We start from the raw sequence: 15,554 nt of genomic DNA, 5'->3' as shown, positions 1-15,554 counted from the left end.
TGGTTATTAGAAGTGCTGCTAAATCGCTGGCCTGATTTGAAGTCTTCCATCTGGAATTATAAGTTAAGAACAGTTTATCAGAGTAGTGATTTATTGTGTAAAGAGAACCTGCTGCTGGCATTTAGGAAAACTTAGCTGCCTGCCACTCAGCCAAATTCTTTTATCACACTTGACTGAAGTTTCCAGCCTTGAAATATTAGTTAATAATTTCTGAGCAAAAGCATAACTTATTGTTTAAGTAAACTTTGAAACAGAAGAATAGTGCCTTAGACACCAGACTTAGTGCTTCCCTTAGGCAAAGCATTTTTCTTTTAGCACAGAATTGTAATACAACAGAAGTAAGATTTGTGACTAATTCCATCTCTTACTGCCTGCATAACTTACCTAATGGCAGAATACTATCTTCTGAGCTATTCTTTTACTCGTTCATGTATTGTAACACTGATAGCCATCATGCTGTAACTGAGCATAGGTTAATGGCACACATTCAGACATGCACAAATCACAAAATTTAAACCTAACACATCTGTGGTTTCCATATAGGAAAACCTGATACCATCCTTCCTTTATTGTGTCATCTGTTTTATCAATGGTGCTTGAGGAAACCCATTAATTTCTTCATCATGGTCACTTGTAGCTATTTAGAGAAGGTAGTTATTTGAATGAAAGGAATAACCATACCTTGTCCTCTGTCCACAATTTCTTAGCATTTAGAGTATTATTTACAATAGTGTAATAATACTAACACCCACCAGATGCCAGCATAAGCATGCAAGCACTAAATAAGTGCCTGTTTTATGCTAAAAGGCAAGGATGGTGCACACCTCTCAGGTCATTATGTGGTTACGGTCACACTAAGAGCAGAATTGCACTTTCTCGTCGATGTTTCAGTGTCATATAGAAATAAAAGATCTGATCATCAGGTCAGATCCGCGTGGCACTGTACTAAAGTTAATCCTGGATTTAAAGAGACTGCTTATTGGAGAACGGACTGTATCTCTGGCCTAGCTGGTAATTGCCTTCTCTGTTCAAAACTGGCTTATTTCCATATGGAACTTTGACTGGAATTTCTAGCCTAGTAGATCTGGTTTTTTTCCTTTGCATACTAAATTGAGGATCCTTAATATCAGATCTTCTATTTGTGTAAGTCTGCACAGAATATGCCAAAATCACTCCATCATCTCTGCAGAGCAAAGTGGACCTTCCAGACATGTCACGTTCTTGGCCACGTGCGTGTGAACAGTGTAGGCAGGAAGAATAAAAGGCCAGGTGCTCATGGTGCAAACATACTCCAACGCTTTCTAGCGCAGATGGTTCCTTTTTTCAGAATTTGTCAATGCTTCTGCCAGAAGCCTTTGCAACTCCATAAAGTAGTCACAGCCTTTTGAAATTAATTGAATGATGGAAATCGCTTCTGACAGATTTCTTCCAGAGCAGAAAACTTTGGTCCCAGAGTGTTCAAAAAATCAACAGGCAACTCCTCACTGCCCACGGAGACAGAGCAGAAGGAGTTACTTCGCTCTAGTTCTCCTTCCTCGGCATATCTGCAAGGTTCATAGATGGCCCTGTAATCTTCCAGCGTGTTTTGGTAATACAGTTTCTAAAGAAGGGAAGAAACAATGCAGATCATCATGGAAGCTCCTACTGCCCTTTTGGAAATTAAAGGAATTCATGGTATGCAAATTAGGCAGGTAAGCCAGGAGGTTACAGTGAAGAGTATGAGTCTTTCTCTGATAAGCAAAAGTTTTACTGAATCTCAGCTGCATAAGCACCAGAGCCTGAACTTCCCCTAGAGTACAAATAAGGCAGAAAAGAGCATTTGATCTGTCCTGGACCAGACAGCTATCAAGTAAACATGACTGCATGGAGGCACACACTTTGGCCCAAGGAGGCATGGAGGACAGGCCTGTGAACATGCGGTGGCCAGAAAGGAAGTGGCAAGAGGAACCAGGATTTCTCTGATAGCACAGAAGTGAAAGAGCAGGCAAACGAACTTTAACCCTGCACAGCAACAGAAAGCATTTTAGCCCCACTTCCCCATCTTGAAGAATTTGTTACAGGTGACAGACCCCAGGCTTGCAGTAACTGCTGGGTGACCAGACAGAGGCAGCAAGAAGTCCAGGAGACAAGGCATTTTCAACAAGGAAGAATCTTGAATGCTCCCCATCAAAGATATCCCTTGCTTTCGATTGTAATGCTTCTTAGACGTGGGCTGAGAGAGTAGCTGAAGCCATAGCAGCTTTCCAGTTTCGCAAGCCTTTTTTCCTATTCCTACAAGCCAACTTGACAAAGGAGGGATTCAACATTCATTTCTCACCTGACCCAGTATTTTGTCCACTGTCTGTATGATGCAATCATGGTGTCTTACTTGGAATGTCTCGTAACTAGCATACAGGTCATCCTGGAAGACAGAAATGGTATCTCAGGTTTGACCAGCATAAAGTCACCTACTAACATTTCTTTCAGATACAAATAAATCCAATTATCTTTCTCTCTGTTACATCCATTTCTCTTGTGCTGTCTTCTCCAGTTCCATTGCACCTTCTTCTGTTCAGGGACTGTTTCTTCTTATCAGTGCATAATCCATGTGCACATGGAGTCACCAACTGTAGCCATTCTTCATAATCTCCAGTAATTAAATATGTTTCTTCCTCTAAATTTATTGGATTCCTTTTCATTAATGGCAGCAAACATGACCTCAGAACTTTATAATGTCTACTCACACAGGTAATCCTAGCTCCAAACTATGATCTTAAGGATTGTGGAATTGGGTTCTCACATACATAAAAAAGACCATTTTACATTTTCTTTGCCTGCTGTAAGACAGAGATTTTTCTTAGAGTCTCTTGGTGATCACTACGTACTTATGAACAGAACACATGGCAGTCACCTACTGATGTAGACTAGAATTTCATTCAGGCATTCTTTACAATAAAAATAGACATATGTTAGAGAATGCAGTACAAAAATCCACAGAACAAACTCAAAAGCCTTCAAACCCCCAGAAGTAAATCTTATAGTCATAAAAATACTCATAAATCCTGTCCATACTTTTACAGTTTGTTAAGTAGAAGATGTTGTCCAGCATGTTTTTGATAGATAGCTGAAGAATGATGGTTCCATTTCACTTATGCCAAGAACTGAATAAAATTTTGTGCATATCAATTCAGGTACTGTGCTAAGAATTTTGGAAGAAATTACACTTCCAAATATTTAGAACAATAACTAATGAAAAGAAGGGCCAGTCTCAAACTGAAAGCTGTTAGAAAAAAATAAGTTGTCAACAGTATTTTAAATGCCAGTGGAATCTCCAACAAGTAGAGATTCCGAGAAACAGAAAATAAGTGACACTTATTTTCTAATTTAACTATATTGCATTATTCTTTCCACTATTATTAATACCAAACCTCATTCCTGGGATTACCAATTTCTGTGATAGAAAAAAGGGCATTTACATAAGGAAACAGGCAGTTACCTCTGCGATCACTTCTTTTCCAGCCTCCACAGACACAGGTGGTAGAACAGCATGATCTGTAATATCCACCTTAGCCTGCATACAGGGAGAAGGATGGTGTTAATAAGAAACTGAACTAGGCTGTGAAGGATCACACTTTTGCAGACTATTCCCTTTTTCACTTTCATTTACTTCCTTGTTAAAAACACTAGTATGTGCAGTGTGACAAGAGATGATGTGCCTCCTCATCTGCTGGATTCATCAGTAGGATGAGGCACCTGGGAAGGTCCTGCTGATACTGAAAAATGGTAGGAGTGATAATTGTCACCAGAGTAGCACTATCCAGTCCATGCAGAACAACACTCTCCAAATATGCTTAGTGGCAAAAAAAGCTTTATTTTGCTCGATAACAAAACCAGAGGAAACATAATAAAAGAGATGACTAGTACCAGATTCAGCCACACAACACTGGTGGGGTAATATGAATATATGCTTTTGCACTTACTTGAAATAAAGACACTCTGCTCTCTTCATTATAGTTGATTAAAGTCTGTTCACCATCTTGAGGTGGAATAATGGCTTTGCTTTTAGATCCTGGCACGTAAAACCGGCAAAGCAGAATACTGGAAACTGTTGAAACAAGAAAGGGAATGGTGAAATGGGCATATTGTAAATAGACCTGTATAGCTCAGTACAGTGGGTTGGTGAGGTACCCAGCCCAGTTCCAAACGAGCTAACTCGGAAACCTCCAGCAATGTAGCTGTGCAGGTGCAATGCTTGGCCTGGAGTGGTTAGCCTGGTTTAGAAAGCCAAGCTGTTATCTCCTCAGAGCACTGCATTGAGCAGGCAGACTACTAGATCACTCACAGGTAACCAGAGGACTAGTGGTCAGATAATCTAGTCATTTTTGCTTCAGATAAAGAATCAATAGTTCATCTCTTTAGCAGTAACCAACATGAGCTGTTACAGAGGAAGCAGCTCTATAACAAGCAATTACTGAGCAGTGTAACCCTATGGGAGAAATTCCTCACTTCCAGTTAGCCAGGACATCGTTGATGTCAGAAAAGTCAAGTATTCAATTTTGTTCAATGAAACAAGAATGTTTACTTTGTTGTACTAGAGTTCAGCTTAACGACACATTTACATTTGCCAGTCATCTTCTAGCCACAATATAATCATGATTTTCACAAGTAACAAGCTGAAAAATTCCACCCGTTAATATTACATTTCTGTTTTTTCAGTTTAGATATTTTCTTTTTTCCTAGGTTACGTACTTGTATTTATTGTTGTTCATGCAACAGTATTCTATGCATCTATGTAATCTTCCCTTTTTCACTTCTCTATAATACACAGTCCTCACCTTTTCACATCCCAACCATGAGTGCAGATAAGTTTCACTAATCTTTCTAGTGTCTTTTACCCTGCGTTGTCAGCCTTGGAGACCACCTTCCTCTGCATTACACATTATATCATAGTGCCTAGTAATTTGAAAGTTTTCTTGGCTATCAGAAAAGATCTCTTCAGTTACTAGATTGAAATGGCAATGTCTTTTGTTGGAAAACTAAGGTCTTCCTAAAATTTGAAGAGAGAATGGTCATGGACCAGGACACATGTATGGAAGCGCCATGAAGAGTGCAAATATTAACTGCTTGCACCTTGACTACACTCTAACACATTAAGGCAAATGGCCTTTCCTGTTAAGGCTAGTAGGCTTTAGCACATATTCATGAGCTGTAATTGCAATGAGATCCAACAGGCAGATGACAGACAACTTGCAGACATAAGTTAGGAGCTTACTTACCTAGTAGTAATAAGAAAGCTGTCAGTATTGTTGCAATGGCACCACCTCCAAGCCTCACTGCTGCTTGTGGAAGTGGTGAATCTTTACATATATGTCCGTCTGGGCAAAAGCAGAGCCTAACATGCTGATTTTGCCTTGTAGAAAATCCTTGCCTGTCCTGAATAATGACAGGCACCAAGTAGCTACCTTGTGGGAGGCTTCTTAACATTAAAAGTTCAACTGACTCCCCTAAAAAGAAGACAAGCAAATTATTTCAAGACTCATAGAAAGAAGTCTGGTATTGTACAGTCCCTTCTGTTGATAATCAAAGGGAAACTCATTTGCACCCCGGTTTTAAATCCTTTTTCCAGCCTTAATGTACCATAGTAAATAGGACAAAATGACATCCCACTTCATCACCTTGCTGAGCCTTCTGGGCAGAGATCTGTCCCAGTCTTGCTGCATTCTGGCGTAGCTGCACTGATAAGCTCTAGGATTCATGAGGTAGTTAATCAAATGCAGAAGTGGTTCCTCAGCTGTCTTATCCCCCTTTCTGCAATTTGAGCACATTACTTCTGGTCCTGTCCTCAGCAGAGATGAAGAACAATGTAACTTTTTTTCAAATTGCAGTACCTTTATATTTCGAAAGCTGTTCTTTCGTGTCCTTTCAGTCTCATTGAGGCTAATCCGTAACAAACCATAAAGGTAAGAGACAGTGAAATAACTAGAGGGCACATAACTGACAATGGACTTCTCATGAAGGATATGAAAGGAAGAACTCACCGAAGTTCCCTCCTAATTTCCAGTTATGCTTCACATCTTCAGAGTCCTCAGCCAGCTCAAATGTAAATGGCCCAGAATGTGAATGGACTAGAGCAGACTTAGCTTTTATAATGAGAGGCGTCCCTTCTTTTTTGTCACACACATCTAAAGAAGGAGCCACTAATGTTGGCATATGATCACTCAGGTCAGACAAGTAAAGCAGGATGGTGCCAGTACCAGTCTGTGGTGGAATACCTAGATAGGAGCAAAAGAAACAGAAAAACACTCACAACTGAGTATCAACAAAAGCCAGTCCATTGGCAGAATCTGTCTGGTTTATCCTACTAGTCACACATAACACAAGTGTTAAACATTAGGGTGTTCTGCATTAGCATTCTCCTCTTAGATCCTTAGTCTTGCTATCATTTTATATCTAACATGCACCTCATCTCAAACAGTCCAAATACTGCTTGAATATTTTCTGACTGGCTGCTTACCATCATCAATAGCATGAACAATAATGGTGTACAGGCTGTTGTTCACATAAGGGGATTCTTGATCAAAGTCTTTTGCCACAGTAAGAACTCCAGAATTCTCATTCACACTCAGCCAACCATCTGGGTCATGGGCTAGTTCATATCTTAAACAGAAAGGAAAAAGTTACAAGTTACAGTCTTAAATGGATTTTGAGGAACAGAAATTTCTACTGCATCTTTCTTTGTCCTTTTCAGCTCTGTAGGTATTTTTTTACTTGTTAGCCATGCTTACTTTCGTTAACTTTATGACAAGCTGTGTGTTTCAACACAGCCAACAAACATACAAGTCCCCATACCTTGTACAGGCCCATCAAAACTGTTCCTAGGGGATAAGAAAGTATCTAATTTCCACATCAGATTACCATTCTTCCAGCCAAGCATATCTTAGTTCTTTCTATGGCATCAAAATTTTGTCATCAAAAGTAAACTATAAATAATGCAACCTGGTTTTAAGCAAAACTATTTTGAAGACAACAGAAACACTGAGCAACCAAGGACTGACTGCACCTTTAAATTGTATCTTACAGAACCAGCTATCTGGATCTGTAGTATCATCAATAGTAAACCTGCACCTCTAATGTATATGTTCATATAACTGTAAATATATACATGTATGTATATTCTTATAGGTACATATACCAAATTAAACTTGAAAACCTCTTTGTATTCCTAAACTATTTCTTATTCTGAGAGTTAGAAGCATCTCCACTTACTTTATCTTATTTGGCACATTGTCTGGATACATAGCAGGATACCTTCTAAACACTCTCCCAGGCTTCATTGAATCTTCTTTTTGGACAATAAGTATAGGAGGATGAAACCTAGGAGCACGTTGTGACTGTGAGACCTTGATGTTAACAGTTGTATTCGTGGATTCTAGGCTTGAGATCATCACAATGCCGTTTTTACACAAGAAGAAAGGTTCTTCATTTGCTACAGAAATGACAAGTCTCATCTCAGAGTCATCTTCATAGTTGAGAGGCTGAAAACCCCAGACAAAAGCCCGATTAGCAGTTACGACCTTTGGTTTGGCAGTCACCTCTATATACCTGGAACTCAGAGGTGAGCTGAACTCACCAAACTCAGGTAAGATGCTAAGCTATTGGTCTCGTAATCAGACTGGCCATGCTACACATTGCCATGCTGTAGCTCATCTATTACCGCTGCTTACCTTGATAATACTCAAAACGCCTTCATTTGTGTCCGGATCCGTCTCAATGGTGAACTGTTCCTTCTCATTGCCTTTCGTTACTCTGTATTTTGCTCTCCAAGCTGGAGTGTTGGGAGAGTCTTCATCTTCCACTTGGAGCCGTAATACAGCTGGATGTTCTTGACCTGCTGAAATCTGTAGCTGGTACTGGGAGAGGAGCGGAAAGAAACAAGGACTATTTCCATTCTCCAAGAGGAAGAAGCTTGTTAGCCAGTTCTGAGCCAGAGTGCCACCACCAGACCATGTGGAGCTACTTTCTCCACACACTGTCATTGTCTGCGGTGCTTCATGTGTCCCCACTAAGTGACAGAGAACCTAACAGTTACAGAAGTTACAGAACTAACTTTCCTCCAACACATTCCCACTGACTTCATAAAGAACTTATTACTAAACCTGATCTTCATCTAAAACCTGGAGACTACTCGTCTCTCCTAATACTGACTATACCAATAGGCCCATAAATGCCACTAGGGCTTTTCATCCAGGATTGTCTTCTGCCACGTAGAAGAGATTGGTGCATGCAGGCTTAGGCCAGAACTAGTCTGCAGATGTCACATACCTGACCTTGTAGAAAGTCAAGTATGTGTGAGATTTTAGGCAATTTCTTCACAATGGTTTTAAGTTTTTGATGATGGAATGTAGCCACCAGCTTGCCTAACTAGCACTCCAAAGACAGGCTACAAAATGCCAATAAAATCACCTAAGGCAGAAATATGCCTTAAAAGATGAGATGGTATAAAATGTAATTTGTGTTTATTTTCTTCATATAAGCTGGTCACTCGTTGAGATCTGAAAATTCGGACTCTTGCCTTCTAATATGTAAACAATGCTGTCCTTGCATCACAACTTTTAAAGATGCTGTAAACAATAATACATGTACTCAGATAGACAGAACAAATCACAGCTGTGAGAAGGCTCAGAACTTTACGAGACTGGAGTTAATGATGATGAAGCACAGATTTCTTGTATAAACCTATTCTGGCAGATTATCTAACCTTATTCCCTCAGGTCTTCCAAACACCATTCTACAGGTAGGAGACCTACCATACTAACACACTGGTAAGTGTGTTTGCTTTCACAGGTGACTTTATATCCACTGTTGTAACTCAGTATCTATTCTTACTGTTCACAACTTCAAATATTTACATGTACCAGTGCTTGACATGACTCTGCACTCTGGATGGGTGTACTGGTTTTGGCTGGGATAGTTAATTTTCTTCATAGCAGCTTGTATGGTGCTATGCTTTGGATTTGTGATGGAAACTGTGTTGGTCACTTAGGGATGTTTTAGTTATTGCTGAAGAGTGCTTACACAGCATCAAGGCTTTTTCTGTTTCTCACCCCACCCCACCAGCAAGTAGGCGGGGGGGCACAAGAAGTTAGGAGGGGACACGGCTGGGACAGCTGACCCCAACTGACCAAAGGGATACCCCACACCATATGGTGTCGTGCTCAGCAATAAAAGCTGCAGAGAAGAAGAGGGAAGGGGTGGACATTTGGAGTTATGGCATTTGTCTTGCCAAGTAACCATTATGTGTGATGAATCCCTGCTTTCCTGGATATGGCTAAACATCTGCTTGCCAGTGGGAAGTGGTGAATTAATTCCTTATTTTGCTTCGCTTGCATGCAAGGCTTTTGCTTTACCTGCTAAACTGTCGTTATCTCAACCCACAAGTTTTCTCGCCTCTACCTTTCCAGTTCTCTCCCCCATCCCGCTGCAGGGGAGTGAGTGAGCGGCTGGGTGGGGCTTAGCTGCCAGCCGGGGTTAAACCACAAGGTGTCAACATGCAAATTACAAAAACAGTCTTCCTGGGACCTGAGCTATTAATGGGACCAGACCCTGAAAAGGGATAGCTCTTATCTGAATTCAAGTGTAGCTATCTACCTGTTCACAGCTTAACTCCTCAGAGCCCTCTTCCTGCCAGCAAGCTCAATTGCTCCCATTCATACAGCAAATGCTCTACAAGCACCCTCACAGAATATGACAGCAGAAGCATTGCTACCACACCTAACTGCCCCATGAAGATGTACTGAGTTTGTAGGCAGGCAGGTTTAGGGCCATTGAGATCTTCATGGATCAAAACTAGGATCTTTCAAGAGTAGATTGTAATCAGCACCTTAGCTTCTCAGATGTTAGAATAAGCTAGTCCGTCAGCATCCTTACGGTAATAGTGAGACAAAAACCTTCTAGTGCTGTACACAGAAAACTAACAAAGTTTATCACTCTCAATAGTCAAGCATTCTCTTACTGTCCACATTTTTAAGAGATATTTCTTCTAACACATAAAGCTTATTTGCATGTGTTTTGGCCTGATTCTTCTGCAAGTGTCTGAGGGTTCCTATTTCCACCACTGAGTGTATTTAGAAGTTTGAAGGAGTGAACTGTATTTAGGAAGGCTCAGTAAAGTAATAATGTTTCTCCTTACATTGTCACTAGTAAATACAGGGAGGTGGTTGTTTGCATCTTCAACAGCTACATTCACTGTTACAGTAGATGACAGCTGGGGAGTTCCATGGTCACTGGCTTTAATCAGAAGTTTGAAAGAGTTGGCAGTCTGAAAAACAGAAGAAAGGAAGTGCCAAAATTAGTTCAGAAGCAGTTCCCACATTTTGCCAGTCACAGCTACAAAGCTGGATGTGAGGCTCTCCCTCCCCTTACACCTCATTAATGTGTAGTGAACATGTCATGCATTAAATGTAAGAACCTGCCATATGTACATCACCTTATAATCCAGGCATCCTGACAGAAGTATTGATCCTGTGGTAGGATCAGTATTAAATGTGAATCCATCTGGAAGGGGCATTTGCATACTTAGGGAATAGGACACCTGAGAATTCACAGTGCCATCTTCATCTTTGTCCAAGGCAGTAACTTGGAAAACTGGCTCATCTAGGATGAAGAATTGAGACATTAATAGAAGTGTTTAGTCTTGACATGGAGTTTCTCAAGCCTGTCTGCAGGCTCTTGAACACACAAGTCCTAAAAAAAGCTGTAACTTCTCCTGTGGCTATGGTTATCCCTGCAAAGACTCTGGCCACCACTTCATTTGGGTAGCAAATCTGCCTAAAGTACTGTTAGACAATAGAGAGAGTTACCACACTCCGGAGTTTACTTTATCAAAAACATTCACTACTTAGTTATGCCAGCTCTCAGCCAGCTCCTGAGGAGCTGGCACCATGCCCACAGGTCTACACACCCAGATTAAGTCTTTGTATTTCTAAAACAGTGTGTCTGACCATCCTCTGTGAAGCCGTGTGCATTGCAGGTTCCAGATCCACAGTTCAGATTAGCCTGCTAAAGTCCTGGCTTGTAGTTAAGAAGAGATATCTTAGGAGTTTTTCCAGAATGTCTCCAACATTATGCTAATGTACATTGAGGTTAATCAGACAAGAAGTCAAGAGGTAGGAAATAGTCCCTAAACCCATGAGTGTTTAAGTAAAACCTAGGGAGAAGAACAGATTTAGTAAGAAAGGAAAAAGAAAAAGGAATTAAAAAGAGAGCAGTCATACATAAACCAGTAGTAATCCCTGTTTGCACGGCACTTACCTTTACTGTGGTTCTCTCTTATTGTAATGTTATATTCCTCCTTGGAAAACTCAGGTGCATTGTCATTAATATCTTTAACCTTCATCTTGAAAAATAAAGGGAGGTCCACTGGTTTACCAGTTTTTCTGTCCACAATATCAAAACGTATCTAAAGGAGTAGTGACACAGATATCAGAATGGAATGAATGGTATCATTTAGATATCAGAATAGAACAGAAAACTTTCAATTTTGAAGCTGCTTCAGTCATATTTGGCTAGCATTTGGCTTTGAGTCACATCACTAAGTCATTATTTCCCCTTTCAAAGGTAGTACACTCATAATGGTCATCCTGTGCATTAAACAATACTTTAAAAAAAATCAGTACCTGGAGCTGGATCTGGGTTATTTGAAATGACTGCCTAATATAAAATACATAAATATCCTTGGGGCCAGACAAAAGAATGCTTTCACATGCACTTCCCAATTCTGAAGTATTTAAGTAGTACATTCTGTTTTCTCTAGCTGCATTTCTATGATGTTTTGGCTCCATATCCATGACTGTGCAGGGGATTCAATTCTGAATGCTGAATTCTCCTTTGCTACACTTACTTCTGCTTTAAAACCAAGCCCAGAGTGTCTGCCCTGGAACAGCCATGTGTCCAGTGAGGGGGAACAGAAAGCTCTCCAAAATTTATCTTTTCATTATGGAAGGCAAGACCTTGCACAGAAAGCCACATGGAACAGTAACTATCAATTGGGTACAGTTAATCCACAGAGACACAAATAGAAATCCATCACAGAATAAACATAAGGAGACCACAACTGAAGATTTTTTGCAAGAGGAAAACAAACCCACACTCAAGTATTTCATTCATACGCTCGTTATCACATTTCTTTCATTGCACTTACTGCTTATGAACACTTTTCTGCTTATTAAGGAGAAACATATGCTTACTCTTATGTAAAGTTACAGTAATACAGCTTTGCAGCTCCTCCAGTATTACCTGATTTTTTATAATGCATAACTATTTGCTTCTGTTCTCTTGATTAGGAGTTTTGGGGTTTACAACTCAGTGTTCTGGCCACTATAGCTGTAACATATTTTGAATTTCAGGACAACCTTTTCATTTTTTAGATTATGATCAAGGGTCATACCAAAAAGAAGACAGAAAAGAAGTGTACAGATATTTGTGGAAGTCTAAACATGCCACAAAGATTTATAATTGATACTGATGTGGAAGTTACCTAGTGGTCCCTGCTGAGACAATCATCTTAGCATTTATTTAGAAGTTCAAAATAAGAAAAGGAGGTCATAAAAATACACACTTAAAATTCTTATAGCTGTGTCTCATTCTTGTGAAGCATTTAGCCATGAGAAAGCAATTAATATTTGCAAACAGTTGTAAGTATTTTTTATAAGTGTGTTACCTGAAAAGTTGCAGTCTTTTCTCTGTCAATGGTACGATGTACATACACATGTCCATTTGCATCATCTTCTATAGAAAACAATCCAATCTCTGGAGATTCATCTACCCCAGGTCCACTGATTAAATATTTTACTGATGTATTAAATGATTTGTTATTGAACAGCTGTTGAAAGAGAAGTAGCACAATGCAGCGCGAGTAGGGAAGACAGAACAGAAATAAAAAGACTTTAGACCGATTCTCTTCCTGCCCACCCGTTTTTTGCAGACGGGGCCTTGCCTGCAGGCTTGCTCTCAGCCCACTCAACAGCCTTGTGGGTTGCAGCATCACTACTCTCTGCACAACGTGCAGGTACACAGCTCTGTGCAATGACTCTCTTGCCTCTCCCACTCTGTAGTCCTCTTTCCCCTGAGTATGCCTGCAGCTTCTGCAGAAAGGAGTATACCCCACACACCACACAATTCTACCCAACCCCGTGTAAATAGGACAACTTTGAACAAAAGTTTTTTAAAAAGGTTGCTGTTAGATGCACAATTCTTGCCCTCTCCTACCTTTGGTATTTTATGTACAATCTGTGGTGATGAATACCTTCCTGAGGCTCAAGAAGAACTTTTACTAAAAGGTTGTCTGTACCTGTCCAGCATATTTTGGGAATGGTCCTTTGTCCTCCTCTTGAATATGAATGGTGGTGATAACCCAGGTCCTTTTTGTCCGCTGTAGAGGACGTTGACTGTCTAACTGATAAGAATCTATCTGCTATTGGATAAAGAAGTGTATTTAGTATCATAGTTTGCATATTAACAGTTGTGTATCTGTTATTATATAATATTGACTACAAACCTGAATACTCTTCTTTCGGATAGGTTGTCTTAAACTCAAATTTTCAATTTCATGAGAAAAACTGTTGGCAGTAGCAACCTTGTGAAAAAAAAAAAAAAGGTGATTGTGAGAAGTGTGGTTAACTAGCCACCATTGATATGTTGTCTAGGAGGAATTTGGCTTCAAGGAAACATATTAATCCAGTTTTGACAGCATTGTATTAAATTGTATCTAACCCTGGAAATTCCACAAATATCATCCATCTCATTCCAAATGAATTGACATGAGAGTTTGGATACTAATTTCTCTGGTCAGGTGATGCCAGTCCCAGAAACATGCAAACACTGCATCTGACAGTCCATGGTATTATCTCTGTGGCTCTTCTCAAACCAAGTATCCCCAGTTTTTAAAATATTCACCTCCGTCTCTCCATGTCTAGTGCTCCTTTAGAAGTTGTCCGGTATTGGCAGTACATAAACCTACTACTGGAAAAAAGTTAAGTCTGGGGAGTATTTCAGGTTCTCAGAGACTCTGCCATGTGACTCTAAGTGTTCCAAACACAGCTGCTTTACCAGGAGATGAACACTGGACCAAAGTCTCTAAACCAGATGAGTAAAATAAATTGTTGAGAATGGTGACTACACCGTAATTGGCAGGATTTGCCCTTTTATGACCACAAGCTTCTTGCACCGGCTTCAAACACTGCTTTTTACTTGAAATCTTTCACCACAAAGGAGTACAACAGTACTCAAATTACACTAGTGCCATTAGCTCACAGGTAACTTGTACACCTTCCTCCTAGTTCGGACTGCTTTCATGGGAAAGCTTGGGGGTTTATGACTCATTCCATCAAATGTTTCCAGTGGCATTTTACAAATGGAACAGAGCTCTTCCTGCCTAGACTGAGACAAAGGTTGGGCCCTTACCCCATGATCTGTTTCTGAAGAAACAAAACACTTAGGAAATTGCCACGGTTATAAACTTGCCAAGCAATGGGGGCTCACCAGTAATGCCTTGGAGCTATCCTGTAAAGCTGTTGTATGACCTGGGGAAAACCTCCATGACGTAAAAACAGCAAGGAAGGCTTTAACTTGGCACTTGCATGTAGTATTTATTAGCTTTGTTCCAGGTTCAGCGCTGCCAGCTTGGTTAAACTTTGTCTGTGCTGGACTTCCTGGGCAATCTGCTTTCCCCTTTGCGTACGTGTAGCCACTTCTGATCATATTGGAAGCTTTAATTGTGTATTTTATGGCTTCCACACTCCTCCATGTGCACCAGATGCACAGCAATGGCTCAGGCCATTGCGGTATCAGTTCCAGACGCTGTCACTGCTAGAAAGGAACGACCCAGCTCAGGCCCACGAACCTCACAGAAACACTCATGGAAATGCCACCGAACTACTGCAGGGGATCGGTAACCCAGCAGAGCCAACACCAGGCACCTGTGCGCTCTGCCGGGCACGAACACCCTGGTGTCCCTAGCAGGAGGAGCAGAGGGCTCCCGCTCCTGGGAACCCCCTTCCAGGGGACCTGAGCCCGCTCCCTGGGGACAGAGGGGCCACCCTTTCTCGGAGGCACCGCGCGGCGGCCGGAGCCCTCGTCCCTGCGGGGAAGGGAAGGGAGCGCAGCGCCCGCGCCCCGCGCCGCACCTACCTGCAGGAGAAGCAGCGCGGCGAGCAGCTCCATGGGGCGCGGGCAGCGGAGCGGAGCGGGGCCGCGGAGACCGGGAACGTTGCGGCGCCGGCCGCGCTCCCGCCCCCGGGCAGCGCGGAGCCGCGGGAGGCGGGGCCAGGCCGGGCCGGGCCGGGCCACCTGCTGCGGGGGGCGCGCCCGGCGGCTCCGCCAGCGCATCCCGGGGCTGGCCCGCCGCGGGAGCTCGGCCAGCGGCAGGCAGGCTGCAGGCGAGCGAGTTGTTCCTTGGAAGTTTACGCAACGGCTTATTACAGCCGGAGGCCTTTTCGCTAAGCGTTTACCTGTGGTTTCGCTGGCATTTGAGCTGTCCCAGAGGACAAGTGAATTATTTCCGCCTCGTGAGACAAAAT

The 15,554-nt window shown here is 41.6% G+C and overlaps 1 protein-coding gene across 1 annotated transcript; it reads right to left on the bottom strand.

Annotated features, from left to right (window-relative positions):
• Positions 1 to 2: 2 nt before the first annotated feature.
• CDH26 (cadherin 26) lies at positions 3 to 14,736 on the bottom strand. Its single transcript, XM_075516952.1, has 16 exons — positions 14,518 to 14,736; positions 13,535 to 13,678; positions 13,328 to 13,450; positions 12,698 to 12,859; positions 11,290 to 11,437; positions 10,466 to 10,632; positions 10,169 to 10,297; positions 7,704 to 7,889; positions 7,246 to 7,514; positions 6,494 to 6,636; positions 6,018 to 6,251; positions 5,256 to 5,483; positions 3,960 to 4,084; positions 3,476 to 3,550; positions 2,318 to 2,401; positions 3 to 1,600 (listed from the first exon to the last, which is right to left on the bottom strand). The coding sequence occupies exons 1-16, from the start codon at positions 14,734 to 14,736 to the stop codon at positions 1,391 to 1,393; spliced, it is 2,646 nt and encodes an 881-aa protein (XP_075373067.1). The 3' UTR covers positions 3 to 1,390.
• Positions 14,737 to 15,554: the final 818 nt, after the last annotated feature.

The sequence above is a fragment of the Mycteria americana genome, chromosome 14 (genome assembly GCF_035582795.1).
Source record: "Mycteria americana isolate JAX WOST 10 ecotype Jacksonville Zoo and Gardens chromosome 14, USCA_MyAme_1.0, whole genome shotgun sequence".
In the NCBI taxonomy this organism is placed as follows: Eukaryota; Metazoa; Chordata; class Aves; order Ciconiiformes; family Ciconiidae; genus Mycteria; species Mycteria americana.
Note: the sequence above shows the minus strand (reverse complement) of the source record. Positions and strands in the feature narration are given on the sequence as shown.